Consider the following 19843-nt stretch of genomic DNA (forward strand, 5'->3'; position numbering starts at 1 on the left):
CGGTCCCTCCAGACACCTTTTTTCATTGTGCATTCATGACTATTTGTGCTCATGATGCTATCAATGCAGTTACACACATTTCAATACTGTTTGCATCTGCAAAAGTTAGGGGGGCAGTTGCACTGCTTCATTTCCAATTAGTGCATATCCAGCAACTTCCTGCCTTTTTGTTCCACGGATGTTCTGGTTTTGGTTCCACTTTTATTGTCCCATAGCCCCTCCTGTCAACAATAATGTGATAGCATCGGGAAAGCATTACAGAACAAATTGAAGCAGAATAAACCCACCACTAATGTGTTACTCTTGTCTCAAGAACATGTTGTAGAACACATCTGCAATAAAACGCCAGTCTGGAGAGGCCCCCCCCCCATCTAACCTCCTTGCAAACAAATCATGATGAATGCTCAATAAACAGGTCATCTGGCAATGTCCCGAGAATCAGGCTAGACCCGGTGATGGTAGTCCCTAACTGGTTCCTGCAAAATGTACATAAAGTCCTTGTTGACTGGAAGCAGTTGAGCCTTTTCTTACTTTCACCTCCACACTTGATATGGACTTGATGTCAGATCTACTTTTAATACAGAAGTGTTACACTATTGCATGAACCATAGAATGGTAGAATTGGAAGGGAATCTGATGGTGTTTGATGTTTTATTGTGTTTTTAATATTATGTTGGGAGCCGCACACAGTGACTGGGGAAACCCAGCCAGATGGGTGGGGTAGAAATAATAAATTATTAGTCCAACCCCCTGCAACGCAAGAATATGCAGCTGTCCCATATGGGGATTGAACCTGCAACCTTGGCATTATCAGCACCGTGCTCTAACCAACTGAGCTATGGAGTTTCACCCTGAGACTGAACACAGACACTGTATGCTTTCACCTCTGCTAAACTGTGTGCAGGACATGAGAAGCAATCACACCCTTGAACCAATTCCAACTCTTATCTATTTCCTCTCACCTGATTTGCATATCTGCTGTCCGTAGCTGTTCAGTGCCAGCTGCTGCAGCCTCCCGCTCATGGTAACAGCACCTGCTTCGATTTCCATGGGAAATTTCAGTACCAATCTCTCTGCACGTTCCACTGCACTGAAGGGTTCCAGTTACTTGGAGAAAAGGTGACGGAGTGTACAGCATCTGGAGAATGGACAGCAGCAGTCCCAGCTTGCCAAGGTTAGGCTGCTGTAAGAACCACCACTCTTAAGTTTCCAGAAGTCCGCTTCTTTGGGTAGAGGAGGAGGTGGTGGAATAAGGATAAAATGACATCTTTCCTGACTTCTTCCAGAAGCCATAGTTCCTAGAGAGACACATCTCCTGAATATACTAGCTTTTAATTTGCAGATTGATGCATTTCACGCCTTGGCCTGTTGGCCACCAACACATTTGCAAGACATTTACACATATCTGAATAAACACCAATATGTGCAAGGGCTAGAGGTTGGGTCAAAGGAATACTACTCTGCAACAGCCTTTCTCTCCCCCTTCTCTCCCCCTGGCTTTTCTCTCCCCCCCCCCCGCTTTTCTCTCTCTCCCCCTGGCTTTTCTCTCCCCCCCCCCTGGCCACTTGTATCTCTTCTTCTTCTGTATCCCATTTGCAGACGCATTGGAGGAAGCACCTCTAGGACACTGGCAGATAGCTTTAATAGACCTAGTTTTCACAGAGGGAATAGACTTGTGTCACTAATGTAGCGCATGATTGAATCTTCTTCCTCACAGAATTATAGAACTATGGAGGTGGAAGGGACCCAGAGGGTCATCTAGTCCAACCCCCGCAATGCAGGAATCTCAGCTAAAGTATCCCAGGCAGATGGCCATCCAACCTCTGCATATCATTCTTTTGTGCACGTAAAAATCTAAAAATTCCTTCTAGTAGCACCTTAGAGACCAACTAAGTTTGTTATTGGTATGAGCTTTCGTGTGCATGCACACTTCTTCAGATACCTTCAGATATTTAGATTTTTCAACATTATTGTCTACTGTTTTGTTCCCTAAAGCATAGCCATAGCTACAGGGGGGGGGGGCTATCTGGTTTTTTTGCCCCAGGTGAAGCCACCATTGAGGCTCCCAATCTCTCTCTCTCTCTCTCTCTCTCTCTCTCTCTCTCTCTCTCTCTCTCTCTCTCTCTCTCTCTCTCTCTCTCTCTCTCTCTCGTGTGTGTGTGTGTGTGTGTGTGTGTGTGTGTGAGAGAGAGAGAGAGAGAGAGAGAGAGAGAGAGAGAGAGAGAGAGAGAGAGAGAGAAACTGGGTCTTTGATCTGAGTGAAATGAAACCTAGTTTCACCCCTGCCTAAAATTCTAATTTTCCACATATAGGGACCTTTTTGTTTGGAGGGGATTCATTCACACCTGTAGTGGCACAGCTCAGACACAAATTCAGACCTAACCATTGCTGTTAAAGCTGTTTTAGGAAAACGAGATACTGTCAGGATGCTGTCAGCTCTCTCGGCTGGTTGCCCAGGAATTATAAAGACAAGGGAAAGTTTCTTACAGTCCTTTTTTATTTCATTCTTTACAGAGAGAGTCTATAGAACTCAGGACAATTCAAAGTGTTGGTGCTGACCTTTAATGCCCTAAATGGCTCTGCACACCTGAAGGAGCAACTCGACCCCCCATTGTTCAGCCCAGACACTGAAGTCCAGCTCCAAGGGTCTTCTGGCAGTTTTCACACTGCGAGAAGTAAAGCTACAGAGAACCAGGCAGAGGGCCCTCCCAGCAGATGTCAAAGAAATAAAAAACCATATAATTTTCCATAGAGGTCTGAAGGCAGCCCTGTTTCAGGAAGCTTTTAATGGTTGTTGTTGTTGTTGTTGTTGATTCCCTATATTTTTCTTGGAAGCTGCCCAGACTGGCTAGGGCAACCCAGTCAAATGGGTAGGGTATAAGAAATTATGATTGTGATTCTGACCATCATCGCCACCACTGTCCTCTTCAGCCATGCAGTGCCACAGTCTGGAGACCCCCAAGCAAGGGAGGATGACCTGCTTTCATCAAAATGGAGAGTTTGCATTCCAATCTTCCTGTGAGTTTGCCTGTGAGCCTGGATTTACCTTGGCTGGAAGAAATGCAACCTACTGCTTAGCAACTGGGAACTGGACTGCTCCATTGCCAACCTGTCAGGGTAACTAAGGTCTTTTCACTGCCTGTTATTGTAATGAAGCTCTGACCTGTCTGGTCAAGGTCTTTCAAGGCTGAGCACCTCCAGCCTGGCTACCTTATACGTAGTAACCTGGGTTGCTTCCAGATGGCCCTTTCTTATAGCATTTTCCTCAGACTTCTTGTGGGGGCATACACATCACAACAGCATCATTGTTTTGAAATTATCTTCCTTTCATCAATTTCTCAATGATAGGAAAGATATGGAACAGCAGTGCAAAAAGCCCTTCGGTGTGAGTGTGTTTGTGCTGCTTTGCACGTTTACCACTGGGACAGGAAGTGTCATGTGCCACAAATTTGGCTTTTGCTGCCTGTATTGTAATACCGTTTTTCAGGGGTTGGGGAAGGTTTTCATGAGAAGAAAATATGGGTCCTATAGCATGGAAATTCAGGCACTTCTTCAGATGCTTGGGGTGGTGGTGGAAAGCATCACATTGCCTAAACATAATGTTAAGTGCTTGTGATGCCTTTTTTCCTGAGCATGAGAAAGCAGAATTAGAGGAAGTCCTGATGAGAGGAGACAAAACACAAAGCTGTTTTTCAAAATGGCAAAAATATTGTGTTTCTTGGCTTCTGATGGAAAATGTATTTTTAAACGTGCCTGTGGTTTTCAATTACCACCTTGCAGTGGTAAACAACAAGGGGGATTGATGGATCATCAGTCTCTACATTGGTCACTGAGACTTTTGCATTTTTTATATTTCACACTTGTGGCGGGATTGGTTTAGTCTTAAAAATAATAATAAAACAAGGAACACATGCAGATATATGAACCACCTCCATGCATGCACATGTTTCTGTGAGAGGAATGAGTTCAATACTTTAATTCTAGACACATCCTATCATGATCCATCCACTGGTGCAGATGAGAAATGGTGGGGTCAAGCCAAAGAATTAAATGAAAAAATAACTGTGGTGTGGAGGAGGTTTGTTGAGCAGCACCTACCTTATATGCAAGGGAGGACTTATACAGTTATACCTCGGTTTAAGTACGCTTCGGTTTGAGTACTTTCAGTTTAAGTACTCCACGGACCCGTCTGGAACGGATTAATCCACTTTCCATTACTTTCAATGGGAAAGTTCACTTCAGGTTAAGTATGGACTTCCGGAGTCAATTGTGTACTTAAACCGAGGTGCCACTGTATCTGGAAGCACCCCTGAAATAACTGCCTTCATTTCCCCCCCAGAAGAATAGGTCTCATTTCATGCCTGGACTTGCCTCTTCCAGTGGCTGGGAGAATCTGGGTGAATACTACCGTAATAGTTCCCCCTTTCACCAGCATTGAGCATTCTCTTTCATTCTAGCTGTTGAATGCCCAAAACTGGATGTCCCCAAGAATGGAGAATTTGGCTGCTCTCATCCACATGGAGATTTTGCATATAGCTCCAGCTGCGCTTTCTCCTGCAATACAGGGTTTGTGCAAGTTGGAGCAGAGCAACTTCAGTGCACAGCTCTGGGAATGTGGACGGAGAAACCACCCTTATGTGAAGGTCAGTGCTGAGTATACTCTTGGGAATCAGCTGGGAAATGGATGGTAGCTGAGTATATAAAATTGAGGTGTTGCATTTACTAAATTGAAAAACAAACTAGATCCTCTGGTGTCATACTTCCACTGATAGCAGTGGCAACAACAATTCTGGATTTTTCTCCATTTTCATACAAGATCTTGCTCTGAAACTTGGGAATCTAAACAAAACTGACTGGGTGCTACTTGCAAAGGAACAGGCCACAGACTGAATACCAAGAACTGGGTACTTATTCTGGAGTGATCACAGGGGGAACCTTCCTTTACTAGGTCACAGACTGATGTGGAAATAAGGACACTAATCCATAGTGTCTAAAGGTGAATTACTATAGCACACCCCCTCCTCCTGAATCTCTGGGGTCCATTCACTGTAGCAACATTTTTAGTGGCATCTGCTTGGCAGTTCCTCTATATGAATTCTACCTCCACTGTCAGAAGCAGTATGCTGGGAATCACAAGTGGGGAGAGTGCTGTTGTGCTTAGGCCCCACAGTCATCATGATGGTCACTTTGAGAGCAAGATGTAGGGCTAGATGGGCCTTTAGCTTGATCCAGCAGAACTATATCATCTGTATCACTCTCCAAAATGCTGAGAAGAGGTGCAGAACACATTCACTCCAGACATGCAGACAGCACAGCCCCAGATGCACAATCCACTTATTTTTAGTGCACCCAATGGATATATAATTGCCTTTCACTAAATACAATTTGGGATATAAGTAAATTAAATTGACATAATTTTATTGGCCATTTAAGACACATCTCTGTATGGATCTGTGTTTCTCTGGTGCTTTTTTATGCTTAGAGTACAGTCGTACCTCGGGTTACGAACACCTCGGTTTGCGAACAGTTCGGGTTACGAACTGCGCACCCCCGGAAGTGTTTTCGTTGCGTGCGCGTGCGCGGTCTGCGCATGCACAAAGCGCGAAAATCACGCTTTGCGCATGGGCAAAATGGCGCTGCGCATCCCGTTCGGGTTACGAACTATTCGGGTTACGAACTGCGATCCGGAACGGATCGCGTTCGTAACCCGAGGTATTACTGTAAGCAATTTACTTGCCATTGTGTGTATATCAAGAGGGCAGAGTCTTGATGTGAGTAGGAGAGGCCATAGCTTGGCAGTTAAGATCACATGCTTTGCATTTTTCCATTTCTGGCCTATCCCAATTAAAAGAATCTCAAGCAGCAGCTGCAGAGAATAGGACCTTTGCTTGAAATTAACTTTGGAGAGCTACTGCTGCCAGTTGGAGTACGCCACTAGATAGCTCAGTCAATGACATGCCGTAAGGCAGGTTCATACGGGCAAATTGGACCTCATAGATAATCATAGTAATAATAGTTTATTATTTATATGCCTCCTGACTGTGTTACCCCAGCCACCCTGGGCAACTTTCAACAAATTAAAACACAGTGAGACATCAAACACTGGAAACTTCCCTATACTGTACAGGGCTGCCTTCAGACATCTTCTAAAAATCAGATAGTTGTTTATTTCCTTGTTAATTTCCATATTTCTTTAGCACTGATGTACTGGGTGTCAAAGCTTCAAAATGTGCTTAGTTGCTGTAGCAGCATTTCAGGAGGCATCACCTCACCATATGAGCACACAGTTCATCAGGAAGTGGGGTGGGGAGGTGGAATTAACCACCATCTATCTGCAGGCTGGCCCCAATCCCAAAGTTAGTACCTTTCATTTGATATCATACAACGCAAGCTGAATTTGAAATGACATATTTATTTAGGGTGTATATTGAGAAATCTGTGCTTTCCAATACCAGCTGTCCAGTGCCCACCCCTGCAAACTCCAGACAAGGGCAAGGGAAACTGCTCTCATCCATATGGCCCCTTCGCCTATCACTCCAGCTGCATCTTCTCCTGCAACTCTGGCTTTGAGCTGGTTGGGTCAGAGAAGCTTGACTGCACGGATCAGGGAAACTGGAGCAGAGATGTGCCCATTTGTGAAGGTAGGGCCTCCACGTAGCCTTGCACCCTCGTCAACTGTTCCTTGTACCATTTTAAAAACTATTTTAGCTGTTTTTATGAAGCATTTGTCTAATCTATGTATCGCCTTGACACAAATGTGAAAGGCAGTACATGGATTAATAAAACAATAGCAACAAATACCGGTAGTAATAGATATTTCATCTGAATTAAGCTCTCCTGTAGTGTAAATATTCCCTTCACGGAGGCATTGCCTTTGCAACACATTTTGCTATGTAAATAATAAATGCTTTATTAGTAATAATAATATGCTCATCAATGGATTTTCTTCAGTTTACCATATTTATAACTTTGGCTTTGTTGCTTACTTGTCCTTTCTGATTCAGCTGTTAAGTGCCCAGCTCTATCTAAGCCTGACAATGGCCATTTAAATTGCACCCACCCTCTTGGGCACTTTGCATATGGCTCCAGTTGCAACTTTTCCTGCAGTGCTGGGTTTCAGCTGCTTGGACTAGAGATGCTTGACTGCACAGCTCAAGGCCGCTGGACTGAACAACTGCCGCAGTGTCAAGGTCAGTGCCAGCAAACCAGGGGCAGCCAGTGTGGTGCCCTCCAGAGGTGACTGAACTCCAGCTCCCATCCCCCAGCCAACATCTGGAGAGTGCCATTGGCTGGCACCTGCAGTAACTGCATTTCCCATAACTCCTCAGAGTTCAGTGCGTATGATTGGAAATTAAAGTACAGTGGAACCTCTACTTACAACCATAATTCATTCCGGAGGTCCGGTCATAACTAGAAACATACATAAGTAAAGGCGCACTTTCCCACAGTAAGTAATGGAAAAGTGAATTGACCCATTCTAGACTGTAAGGGGGAGGGATTACAGAGAAACCCCCCCCCCATCAGAAGCAGCCCGTCTCCAAGCAGTCATGAGAGCGAGGGGCCTGAAGGGGTGAGTCAGGAAATGGAGAAGGAGTGCCAGGGCTCTGGCAGCACTGGAGAGCCCCTGCTCCACAGGCAGGAAGAGAGAGAGGCGGGAGGAGTGGACAGGAATAGGGCTGACCGTAGACCCTTCGCCCCGACACCAGAATTGAGAAGGAGGAGAAAAGGGAGGAGATTCGCTGTCCCAAGGCTTTTATGCTGGTCCAGATCGCGGAAGGGGGCAGTGCCAGATTCTGATTCGGAATGAGAAGACATGAAACCGACAGCTCACTACACTGTAAATAATGTGCACTAATAAAGACTTGAAAGACAAGCATGTGGAAGGTCATTACTCAGGAGTAGTCGCAACAATCCCTCACATAGACGATAAAAAACACCCCCTAAAACAGCAATTTAACATGGATTTTACTGTCCAATGAGACCATAGATCCATAAAATGAAGGCAATAATCAATGTACTGTACTATAAAATAAATAAGACAGTATTGTAGATGAAAAAATTACCGTAACATTAATTTTTTATCTTATGTGCACTGAGGGTGAGTGAGCTTACCTGGCTACAAGCTGGGGGTGGGGCAAGGGCTGGGAAAGAGTAAAGAGCTGATACACTTCGGCCAGGGTCACTTTTTTTTCTTGCCAGGCCAGGTTCTCCTCTGGACTTCTTCAGGTTAGTTCTTCGGCGGGGTTTGGGGCTCCAGTGCACCCTGCTGTGCCTCTTGCAGGCGGCACCTCTTCTGCGGCTTTGGGGGTAGGATGGGGGCCCTCTCCCCGGCAGCAGGGGCCCCAGCACTGCCCCACAAGGCCTATGTTCGTATCTAGAGGAAAGTTTGTAAGTCGAAGCACCTACTGAAGGTCATAACTGGAATTGTACATAAGTAGAGTCATACGTAGTAGTAGTAGTAGTAGTAATAATAATAATTTATTATTAATAATAATAATTTATTATTAATACCCCGCCCATCTGGCTGGGTTTCCCTATCCACTCTGGGCGGCTTCCAAAAGAAAAAGAAAATACAGTAATCTATTAAACATTAAAAGCCTCCCTAAACAGAGCTGCCAAGGTTCCACTGTATATGACAAAAATGCCACAAGTCTCCTGCTCCTTGTAAGGAAACTGACCCTGTAAAATACTCTTTCAGAAGCTTTCTACATTGAAGGAAGACCAGAACATAAAATCATTGCATTTTGATATCCTGGATACTTGCAATATGGCCACTAGCCAGGGAAAGGAAACACTTGATAATTTGAATATGCATCTGCTGCAGTGTATGTGACTCATCCAATATTCATGTACATTAAATAATCTGTACTTTCCTATTCCAGCTGTCCAGTGCCCACCCCTGCAAACTCCAGACAAGGGCAAGGGAAACTGCTCTCATCCATATGGCCACTTCGCCTATCACGCCAGCTGCATGTTCTCCTGCAACTCTGGCTTTGAGCTGGTTGGGTCAGAGAAGCTTGACTGCACGGATCAGGGAAACTGGAGCAGAGATATGCCCATTTGTGAAGGTAGGGCCTCCACGTAGCCTTGCACCCTCGTCAACTGTTCCTTGTACCATTTTAAAAACTATTTTAGCTGTTTTTATGAAGCATTTGTCTAATCTATGTATCGCCTTGACACAAATGTGAAAGGCAGTACATAGATTAATAAAACAATAGCAACAAATACCGGTAGTAATAGATATTTCATCTGAATTAAGCTCTCCTGTAGTGTAAATATTCCCTTCACGGAGGCATTGCCTTTGCAACACATTTTGCTATGTAAATAATAAATGCTTTATTAGTAATAATAATATGCTCATCAATGGATTTTCTTCAGTTTGCCATATTTATAACTTTGGCTTTGTTGCTTACTTGTCCTTTCTGATTCAGCTGTTAAGTGCCCAGCTCTATCTAAGCCTGACAATGGCCATTTAAATTGCACCCACCCTCTTGGGCACTTTGCATATGGCTCCAGTTGCAACTTTTCCTGCAGTGCTGGGTTTCAGCTGCTTGGACTAGAGATGCTTGACTGCACAGCTCAAGGCCGCTGGACTGAACAACTGCCGCAGTGTCAAGGTCAGTGCCAGCAAACCAGGGGCAGCCAGTGTGGTGCCCTCCAGAGGTGACTGAACTCCAGCTCCCATCCCCCAGCCAACATCTGGAGAGTGCCATTGGCTGGCACCTGCAGTAACTGCATTTCCCATAACTCCTCAGAGTTCAGTGCGTATGATTGGAAATTAAAGTACAGTGGAACCTCTACTTACAACCATAATTCATTCCGGAGGTCCGGTCATAACTAGAAACATTCATAAGTAAAGGCGCACTTTCCCACAGTAAGTAATGGAAAAGTGAATTGACCCATTCTAGACTGTAAGGGGGAGGGATTACAGAGAACCCCCCCCCATCAGAAGCAGCCCGTCTCCAAGCAGTCATGAGAGCGAGGGGCCTGAAGGGGTGAGTCAGGAAATGGAGAAGGAGTGCCAGGGCTCTGGCAGCACTGGAGACCCCCTGCTCCATAGGCAGGAAGAGAGAGAGGCGGGAGGTGTGGACAGGAATAGGGCTGACCATAGACCCTTTGCCCTGACACCGGAATTGAGAAGGAGGAGAAAAGGGAAGAGATTCGCTGTCCCGAGGCTTTTATGCTGGTCCAGATCGCGGAAGAGGGCAGTGCCGGATTCTGATTCGGAATGAGAAGACATGAAACCGACAGCTCACTACACTGTAAATAATGTGCACTAATAAAGACTTTTGAAAGACAAGCATGTGGAAGGTCGTTACTCAGGAGTAGTCGCAACAATCCCTCACATAGACGATTAAAAAAAACCCCTAAAACATCAATTTAACACAGATTTTACTGTCCAATGAGACCATAGATCCATAAAATGAAGGCAATAATCAATGAACTGTACTATTAAATAAATAAGACAGTATTGTAGATGGAAAAATTACCGTAACATTAATTTTTTATCTTATGTGCACTGAGGGTGAGTGAGCTTACCTGGCTACAAGCTGGGGGTGGGGCAAGGGCTGGGAAAGAGTAAAGAGCTGGTTCACTTCGGCTAGGGTCACTTTTTTTCCTTGCCAGGCCAGGTTCTCCTCTGGACTTCTTCAGGTTAGTTCCTCGGCGGGGTTTGGGGCTCCAGTGCACCCTGCTGTGCCTCTTGCAGGCGGCACCTCTTCTGCGGCTTTGGGGGTAGGATGGGGGCCCTCTCCCCGGCAGCAGGGGCCCCAGCACTGCCCCGCAAGGCCTCTGTTTGTATCTAGAGGAAAGTTCCTAAGTCGAAGCACCTACTGAAGGTCATAACTGGAATTGTACATAAGTAGAGTCGTACGTAGTAGTAGTAGTAGTAGTTTATTATTAATACCCCGCCCATCTGGCTGGGTTTCCCCAGCCACTCTGGGCGGCTTCCAAAAGAAAAATAAAATGCAGTAATCTATTAAACATTAAAAGCCTCCCTAAACAGAGCTGCCACGGTTCCACTGTATATGACAAAAATGCCACAAGTCTCCTGCTCCTTGTAAGGAAACTGACCCTGTAAAATACTCTTTCAGAAGCTTTCTACATTGAAGGAAGACCAGAACATAAAATCATAGAGCTGCATTTTGATATGCTGGATACTTGCAATATGGCCACTAGCCAGGGAAAGGAAACACTTGATAATTTGAATATGCATCTCCTGCAGTGTATGTGACTCATCCAATATTCATGCACATTAAATAATCTGTACATTCCTATTCCAGCTGTCCAGTGCCCACCCCTGCAAACTCCAGACAAGGGCAAGGGAAACTGCTCTCATCCACACGGCCGCTTTGCGTATCACGCCAGCTGCATGTTCTCCTGCAACTCTGGCTTTGAGCTGGTTGGGTCAGAGAAGCTCAAGTGCACAGATCAGGGAAACTGGAGCAGAGATATGCCCATTTGTGAAGGTAGGGCTTCCCGATAACCTTGGTTCCTTCTGGGATAGGCTTGGGCAAACAGAGTGGGTGCTGCTTGTTGTAAGGTTGCTCCCCAGTCTTGGATTAGGGCTTCTTTCCAAGGGTGTGTTGTGTGTGGCTGTGACAGTGGCTTCAGAAACCAAAATATATATCTTATTCAACACTGGAAAAGTGATACAGATCGCTTGCTGTAGGCCAGTGGTGGCCAAACTTGGTCCTCCAGCTGTTTTTGGACTACAACTACCATCATCCCTAGCTAACAGGACCAGTGGTCAAAGGTGATGGGAAGGGCCAAGTTTGGCCACCACTTCTGCAGGCCTACCCCACTGATGAGCTCCTTGCATGTCTTATCACGATTTCAGTTTCTGCCTTGGAGTTTGTATGGGAATTTGCAGTCAAATATACCGTAGGGCTAGTTTGCAAGTATAGGGCTAGTTAATGCATTAAGGCAGGCATGCCCAAACTGCAGCCCTCCAGATGTTTTGGCCTACAACTCCCATGATCCCTAGCTAACAGGACCAGTGGTTGGGGAAGATGGGAATTGTAGTCCAAAACATCTGGAGGGCCGAAGTTTGGGCATGCCTGCATTAAGGGATTAAGGCATAATAATAATAATAATAATAATAATAATAATAATAATAATAATAATAATTAATTTTATATGCCACCCATCCAGCCGGGGTATTGCTAGACTCAGGTCATGCTCTCTCACCTCCTGTGAAGGAGGAAGTGAAGCTTATTTCTTCATTGTCTTCCACCATGTGAAGCTTTAAGACCAGATTGAGTGTTCAGAAATATTTTTCTGTGTTTTGTAAACCCAAAATATTTCTACCTGTTCTTCTTGCTGTTGCATGGAATAATGCATGAATCTGACATTTGGAGATTGTAAGTAAAGCATTTAAACTTACCAATAGTGTGGTCTGTTCATTGCAAGAGGGGTAGAGGAAGAAGCACTGAAAGCAGACTAGAATGTGATGTTTAAAAGGTCTAACAGCCTATTATTCCCACACTTTACTGTGCTGCATGATTCTGTTATTTTAATATTCTCCTGGGGGCTCACTCTTGCCCCACACTTTGGAGTCAGAGATCCAGCCAAGTTTTTAATTATTACCCCACATGGGTGAACTATATTTTTCTACCCTAGTTTCACTTCTTATTTCACTGCACAACTTCAGGGTATTCCATTTGGTTTCCCCATATAGCAGCCAAATATTATGCCCAGCCTGGTGTTTGACAGTTATTTTTCTGATGAATAGTGAGCTTCACCCACCACAGGTGTTGTTGTTGTTGTTGTTGTAGTTGTTGTTGTTGTTGTTGTAGTTGTTGTTGGTTTCTATACCACTTTATATTTTTAAGAAAAGAAGCTCAAAGTGGCTCACAAGCTACATTAAAACATCAAATTAAACAATTCAGAATAAAACATTGCTGAAGAAAGTATATAAAATATAAAGTATATATTCAAAGCAACATACTTAACAGAAAACTGAAATATTACATCACAAAGGTCAACAACAGAATACACATTTAACACAGCATAATTAGCAAGAGAATAAATTATTCTTTCACAAGCATAGAACATATATGCTGCTGTTGCTGCCAATCCTGCTGATTGTGGTTCCTGGAGGGTGGCAGCTGTGGAAGCTCAGGCTCAGTTATCTGGGTCTGCACTAAGAGACAGCCAAGACATATCACATAAACACAGTTGCCTCTGTCACATGTCAGCTTTTATTAAGCCGTTTATCTAATTCTTACAATGCTATATTTAGAAATAGCATAACATTCCTTTAATCCAATGTGTAAAGCAAGTTTGTAGTTCATATTTTCTTCACATCCCCCCAACAGCTATAAAGTGTCCCCACTTGAAGACTCTGGGGAGGATGAAGATGAATTGCTCTGGTCCCTGGGACTCCTTCAGATATGGATCGACATGTCTCTTCCAGTGTGCTGAGGGCTACAACCTCAATGGAACAAGCAGCATTCAGTGCCAGGCCGGTGGCCAGTGGTCTTCCGAGATGCCTGTTTGTCAAGGTATCTGTAGCCCCCTTTCAAGAGGGCTTCCAGATGGGTAGTTTCTAGCCTAGCCCTATGTAATTCTTCTTCTTCCACTGTAAGCTATAATTACCGATTGGCTTTCCACACAACTGGAAAGAGTGTGATTTTCCTGTGAATAAAGGTAAAGGGACCCCTGACCATTAGGTCCAGTCGTGACCGACTCTGGGGTTGCGCGCTCATCTCGCTTTACTGGCCGAGGGAGCCGGTGTACAGCTTCCAGGTCATGTGGCCAGCATGACTAAGCCGCTTCTGGCGAACCAGAGCAGCACACGGAAACGCCGTTTACCTTCCCGCCGGAGCGGTACCTATTTATCTACTTGCACTTTGACGTGCTTTCGAACTGCTAGGTTGGCAGGAGCTGAGACTGAGCAACGGGAGCTCACCCCGTCACAGGGATTCGAACCGCTGACCTTCTGATCAGCAAGTCCTAGGCTCTGTGGTTTAACCCACAGCACCACCCACGTGAATAGCTTCTTCTAAAATGCTTAGCATAGAAGCACCCTTATTTTTTTAAAAAAGAAAAAATAATTCCAAAAAAGTTGCAGAACTGTCCTGGGGCTCAGGAGGAAGGAAATATTCTGCTGGCATCATAGATGGTAGCCAGCTTGGTTTGCTGTACATTTGCAGAACTCTTGCAGTTGGTGGCACTGTGGGCATGTGAAACATTCCTGTTAGAAGTAAGACATGCACAGGTAGTTGAGCTGCGTTCTTGGATGGAAGGGTTTTATAAAGTCTGGTGCAGGTGGCTTGTGGGGTCAGCTGATGGTGTCCAGGCTGGTCTTGGCTGGTAAAGCTAAATCCACCTGGATAAGCTGGAGGAGTGAAGTGCTGCTGCTACAGCAGAGGTACCATCTTCTGAGGAACATTGAGGGGGTCCTGTGTTTGGCCTTAGCAATGGAGGCAGCAGCCCCCCCCCCTTAAAAAAAGATTGAGCCAACACCTATGTGGTACAGGAAGGAAGGGACTCTAAGAAGACAGAGTGACTATATTGCCATGAAGTCTCTCTGGCTTGATCACAGTCTGCAGCACTTGGATTTGTCTTGCTGAGGGAGCCACTAGGCAGCAGACCATAGAACTGGAAATGACTCAGTCTCTAACTGTTATGTTTGTTATTCATTCCAGAAAATGTTGCCCCTTATTACACAAAAGCTCTGCTTTATACTGGTGGAGCCACAGTATCGGCTATAGCCCTCGTGCTTTCTGGGAGTCTGATCGCTCTGGCTATCAGACGCTTCAGGAAAAAAGGTAAGAAAACCCAGGTGCCCCAACTTATTTACTTCCCTGAACCGGGTCATGTTTTCGACTTTTTATTTTGATTAACATCTTCTTGAGGAGCTAGATATGCAGAAAGTGGTGGTAAAGGTATGTTCCATAGCACTTCAGGCTGTGTGTGCATGTAATTGTCCCAGGGTGACTCTCTCATGTAAAAACAATCCTCCTCTCGTGTTGTAAATTTGAGAGGTGTTTTGTGGTAGGCTTATTTCTGATATGTTTGACATGCAGGCACCTTTTTACATGGCGGGGCTGGGGATTTAAAAATGACTCCCCACTTACTTTCGGAAGTGGCACAGTGGCATTCTGCTACCAGAGTCCCCACTTCATTCTGTGCCACAAGAAAGACCTGCAGCTTATGCACCTTGTAATATATGGGTGCTTTCAAATGGGGGCCTTATATAAAATATGTCATTAATTTCCCCTACCTTGGAAATTAGATTTTTCTCTCTGTGTGCATTAGTTTCCGCACATACCCTTTTTTCAGTCATGGATATTCATTGCTATTTCACTGTGTGAAAAGAGCTTAGCAAAATGTATCTGGGTTGTTGTTGTTGTTGCCCCCCCCCCCCCATACCCCGTCCTCTCCTCCTCCAACCTCCACTACCTCTATTTTTGTTGTTGTTCTGGACATGCATGCAGGTATTTCTGTATTGATGCATCTGCACACTTTCAAAAAAAGAAAGCACATAAGAGTGCAAGGCCAAATGTCACCCGCCTTAGTTATCATGTTTCACAATGGGGGAAAAGATAGTGTTGTGGGGAGTTTTTTGGGGTGTGTGTGAGGGTGCAGTATCCATTTCCATTTAAGAAATGTTTTAATACTGAGGTCTGGGAATCATATAACCAATTGACTGGCTGCAAGTTTGTTAGCCAAGGATCTTTTATAGTCATGGTGGCCATAGCATTGTTTGTGTACATATTTCTGTATCTGGAACTAGGATGAAACTCAGTGGGGAACTTCGTGCCAGGAATTCTCTGTCTAAGCAGTCTCTCAGGATTGTTTTATGAAGAAAAACCCATTTGACTCCCTCTGCTTTTTGGTGGAGTGGCGGAATGCAAATGGAATTACTCCATCTATCACTACTTTGTATTTGAGAACAAATCACTGGCATATTTGCTTCTTACATAAATAAATGACAATAACTGAATCTCTCTCTCTCTCTCTTTCTCAAATTCTCTGCACCATCCAATGCCAACTTTGACTGTCAGGGGAAAAGAAAAGGCTCCTTGATCATACCAGGTACCATGAATCACTACATGAAATTAGACCATCCTCTTTTTTCTAGTATGCAAAAATAATGACTAATAATTTAATGAGGCATAAGATTAAATGTACCAGAGTCCATTCTGACAGATTCGCAAGCTGTTTTGAAAAGAGAGGTAAAGATTAACAAACACACAGAGAGAGTAGATCCGTCATTCAGATCTGGTCAGACAGTTTTAGTTAACAAGATGTGTAGCATGATCCTAAGCATATTTACTTGGGAGTAAGTCCCATTGAGACAAATGAGGCTTCGTTCCTTCCTTGTATGTGCATGGGTTGCCATTCAGCATCTGAAAGCTCAGGTACAGCTGTGTCCTGGCACCCTCAAGCCTTGCAGGCAGAAAAATACCATACTCTACTTCCCGTGATACAGCCAACCAAGATTCTGATTTAAGCCAAAGTAAATGGTTGTCCAAATGACCTCTGTCATCAGTCTTGTTCCTCTGTCCAACCCCAAGGCTTCTTTTGCTTCTTTTTCTTCATAGCTGAAATTACAGTTAGGAAGGCTGAACTTTTGGTGGTTTTCTCACCAACTCTTGTTACTCAGAAATATAACTTTATGCAACAGCATTTGAAAAGATGAACACTTCTGAAAGTCAGTACAATGAGGGCCACATTGCTGCAAGGGCAGGCAAATTACAGGTTGGGCCGATCCAGATGATCTTTTTAATGTGTTTTCATGATTATTTTTCTCCTGATAGAATTGGAATGATAATATGCCAAATAGAATTTGTTTAGGTATACTTCTTGTTGATACTGGATACTGGCTATCTTCTTCTTCTTCTGGAAATGAGTGAAGGTTTAGCCAGCAATCACAGCCTTTAAAACAAAAATGGGGTGGGGGGAGAGAGAAACTTGAGCTAGGGCATCCTGGCAATTTGCTGAGTTAAAATTACTTCCTGCGGGAACAGAAATGGAGCAAAAGTGCCTTCTGAGCATTGGGCCCTTTGTTCTCCAGGCTACACCAGCTCTAGAAAAACAACCCTCTGTTTGTATTGCCTTTATAGTGATTTGGGAGCGCCTGGTGTATTCTCCAACGCAGGCTTCAGCTCTGCTTTTTAAGGTAAGTCTGCCATTGTGTTGCTTTGATACTGTATTGTGTTAATGTGATGCTTAGGATGCCAGTACTTTTATGCCCTCTTGTGGCTGGTTTATGTGTGTCAACTAACTGAACTGGGTTGCTTCAGGGCTCTTTAATGCTGCTAAAGCATTGCTCTTCTTACACTGGTAGGTGGAAGCGCTATTATTACTATGTGGTGTTGTGCTCAAAGATTACTCAGAAACTTCAACTGGACCAAAATGCAGCAGCTGGATTACTGACTGCGGTTCCATTTAGTTCCCATATAACTTCTGCTTTAAGATACCCGCATTGGTTGCTGGTTTGTGTTCTGGCCCAATTCAAGGTGCTCATGTTGATGTTCAAAGCCCTAAACGGCACAGGCCCCTGAAAGACCTGAAAAGACCACCTCTTTCCTTACAGACTGTCTCAGACACCACTTTACATTGGCTTTTGAAGCTTGAAATGTACATTTTAAGAACCTACCTTATTTCTCTGATTGTAAGCTGTATTCCTACATTTCATTTGTATCCACACAGAACTCATCTGGAAGAAAAGTGCTGATGCAATGGGACTTTCCTGCAACCTCATTAATCTGTGTCACCACTGTCAGTGAGAGCTTCTGCTGCCTGGTTGCTGGGAGATGGAATAAATTCATGCTTCAGAATACCTTGGGCTGGCAGGGAAGTGTTCTTGTGCTCAGGTCCTGCTTGCAGGCTTTCTGCAGGCATCTGTTCTGCCACTGTGAGAACAGGACGCTGGACTAGTTCAGCAAGCCCTGCTTACGTTCGTATGCTTGAAGCATCTAGCTCTCCCCGATATCCTGCTCTGTGCTTCCAGTCATCATCCACATTGTAGAGTTTAATGGATTTCAAATTGTCTCATCATTTGCCTTCATCGCCTGTCTATCTTAGATGACCTGCATTCTCCTTATGCTGTCAGACTCCTGCCAACTCTCAACCTTTATCATTAAAAGGTCTTGCAGAGATGCTGTGGCTGAAAAACTTTGTCAAAAGCTGCTGTAAAATATTTCTGGACATACTGGTTTTTCTTTCTTTACCCAGACTTGGATTCAGGACCTGTTGTAAGGCTGCCTTTAAAAAAATACCCAAACATTAAAACAAACTTGGGGATCACTGTCAAGATATGACTAGATCATTTAATATGCACATACCATGCTAGAAAAACCTACCTGAGCCTTGCTGTCCAGACTAGGAAAACATTGTTAATTTGTGGGCACAAACTATACAATGGAGAATGCCAGCTGCCACTCAGGACAGGAATGTCTTTTTAAAAAGCAAATGAAAGAGAACGTGCTCCAAAGCTGAATTCTGCAGTCAGCACCACATTCTGCACTTGTAAATTATAAATTGACCGCCTATGAGGCTGCAGTCAAATATTTCTAGTGTGCCATTGAATAAATGGCAGCTTAAAAAAACCATTTTGTGTACTTTGTTAGCAGAGGCAAACCTAGCAACTTAGCAAATTTTACACTGGTTACCTGCTATAGCCACAGGTAGAATAGAAACACAAGAAGCAAATGCCACTGCCTGGGTTCAAATCCTCATTCAGCTCTGAAGCTTATTAGGTGAGGTTGGCCTGTTATACTTAGCCTAACCTACCTCACAGGCTTGTTGCTGGGATAAAATGGGAACAAGGTATGGTTCCCCAAGCTTCTTGGTGGAATGGCAGAATAAAAATGTAGTAATGTCTGTGGACAAACATCGGTTCCCTCAGCCTGTAAAGCGAGATGAGCGCCACAACCCCAGAGCCGTCTGCGACTGGACTTAACTGCCAGGGGTCCTTTATCTTTACCTTTAATGTTTCCCCCCCTCAACATTCTTGGGATTTTTCCAATAGATACTATACTAACACATTTGAAGCTAAGGCTCTGATACTGGAGCATAATAGATCTTAAATATATCAGTAGGCATAGTAGCACATCTAATAAGAGACATGATTAAAACAAACAATTGTACCAAAACTATTTTAATATTTGGTATAGATACAGAAGAATATTGGTGCACCAAGACATTGGAAAGCATCTGTCCCTCTCTTTTTTGCATTTTCAAAAACAGGAACAGAGAGCATATTTAAACCCCCCTCCCCTTCCTTGTCCCACTTACAACTTCATACCAAATACAGCATATATACATATACCATATGACTTCCCTTCCTCACTTTTTCTGGTTCCTTTGCTTTTCTACTTCTCCGCATAAGCCACATCTTGATATCATCCAATTTGTTGTCTATTTCAACTCTGCCAGATTTACTTGAGACCTGCTAAGCTATGTATCTGTCTACACTGGTTCTTGAAACAATCAATAAACATTATCCATTCCTTTTTATATTCCTTATCATCATTTTCTCATCCTATTCGTCAGACCAGCCAGTTCAGCATACAGTATTTGAAGATTTTACACTGTCATTCTTCCTTAGTGGGGACTATACTTGTTCTCCACCTTTGTGCTCATAAGGTTCTAGCTGTGGGGGTGGCGTATAGTAATAAACTCTCTTGTTTTTTTGGGACCTCCATTGTTACCATCCCCAAGAGAAAAATCTCAGCTGTTCTGGGGAAAGTTAATTAAGTATCATTTAAAATTCATTAGATATAGTTTTCCAATATTCCTTAATTATTTTACAGGACCACTACATATTAATAAAAGATCCCACAATTTAATTACACTTCCCACATACCTTTTTTTTCTTTTTTAGACA

The 19843-nt window shown here is 43.9% G+C and overlaps 1 protein-coding gene across 1 annotated transcript in view; it reads left to right on the forward strand.

Moving 5' to 3' along the window:
• Positions 1 to 19473, forward strand: part of LOC118089449 (P-selectin) — a 33896-nt gene extending 14423 nt beyond the window's left edge. The window contains 13 exon segments of the mRNA XM_035124139.3: positions 989 to 1174; positions 2932 to 3117; positions 4458 to 4643; positions 6456 to 6641; positions 7005 to 7190; positions 8883 to 9068; positions 9432 to 9617; positions 11283 to 11468; positions 13320 to 13505; positions 14652 to 14774; positions 16014 to 16044; positions 17076 to 17131; positions 17665 to 19473. Coding sequence (XP_034980030.3) covers positions 989 to 1174; positions 2932 to 3117; positions 4458 to 4643; positions 6456 to 6641; positions 7005 to 7190; positions 8883 to 9068; positions 9432 to 9617; positions 11283 to 11468; positions 13320 to 13505; positions 14652 to 14774; positions 16014 to 16044; positions 17076 to 17130 — 1883 coding nt within the window. The 3' untranslated portion in view covers position 17131; positions 17665 to 19473.
• The last annotated feature ends 370 nt before the right edge of the window (positions 19474 to 19843 follow it).

Source organism: Zootoca vivipara, chromosome 7 (assembly GCF_965207765.1).
Source record: "Zootoca vivipara chromosome 7, rZooViv2.hap1.1, whole genome shotgun sequence".
Taxonomy (NCBI): Eukaryota; Metazoa; Chordata; class Lepidosauria; order Squamata; family Lacertidae; genus Zootoca; species Zootoca vivipara.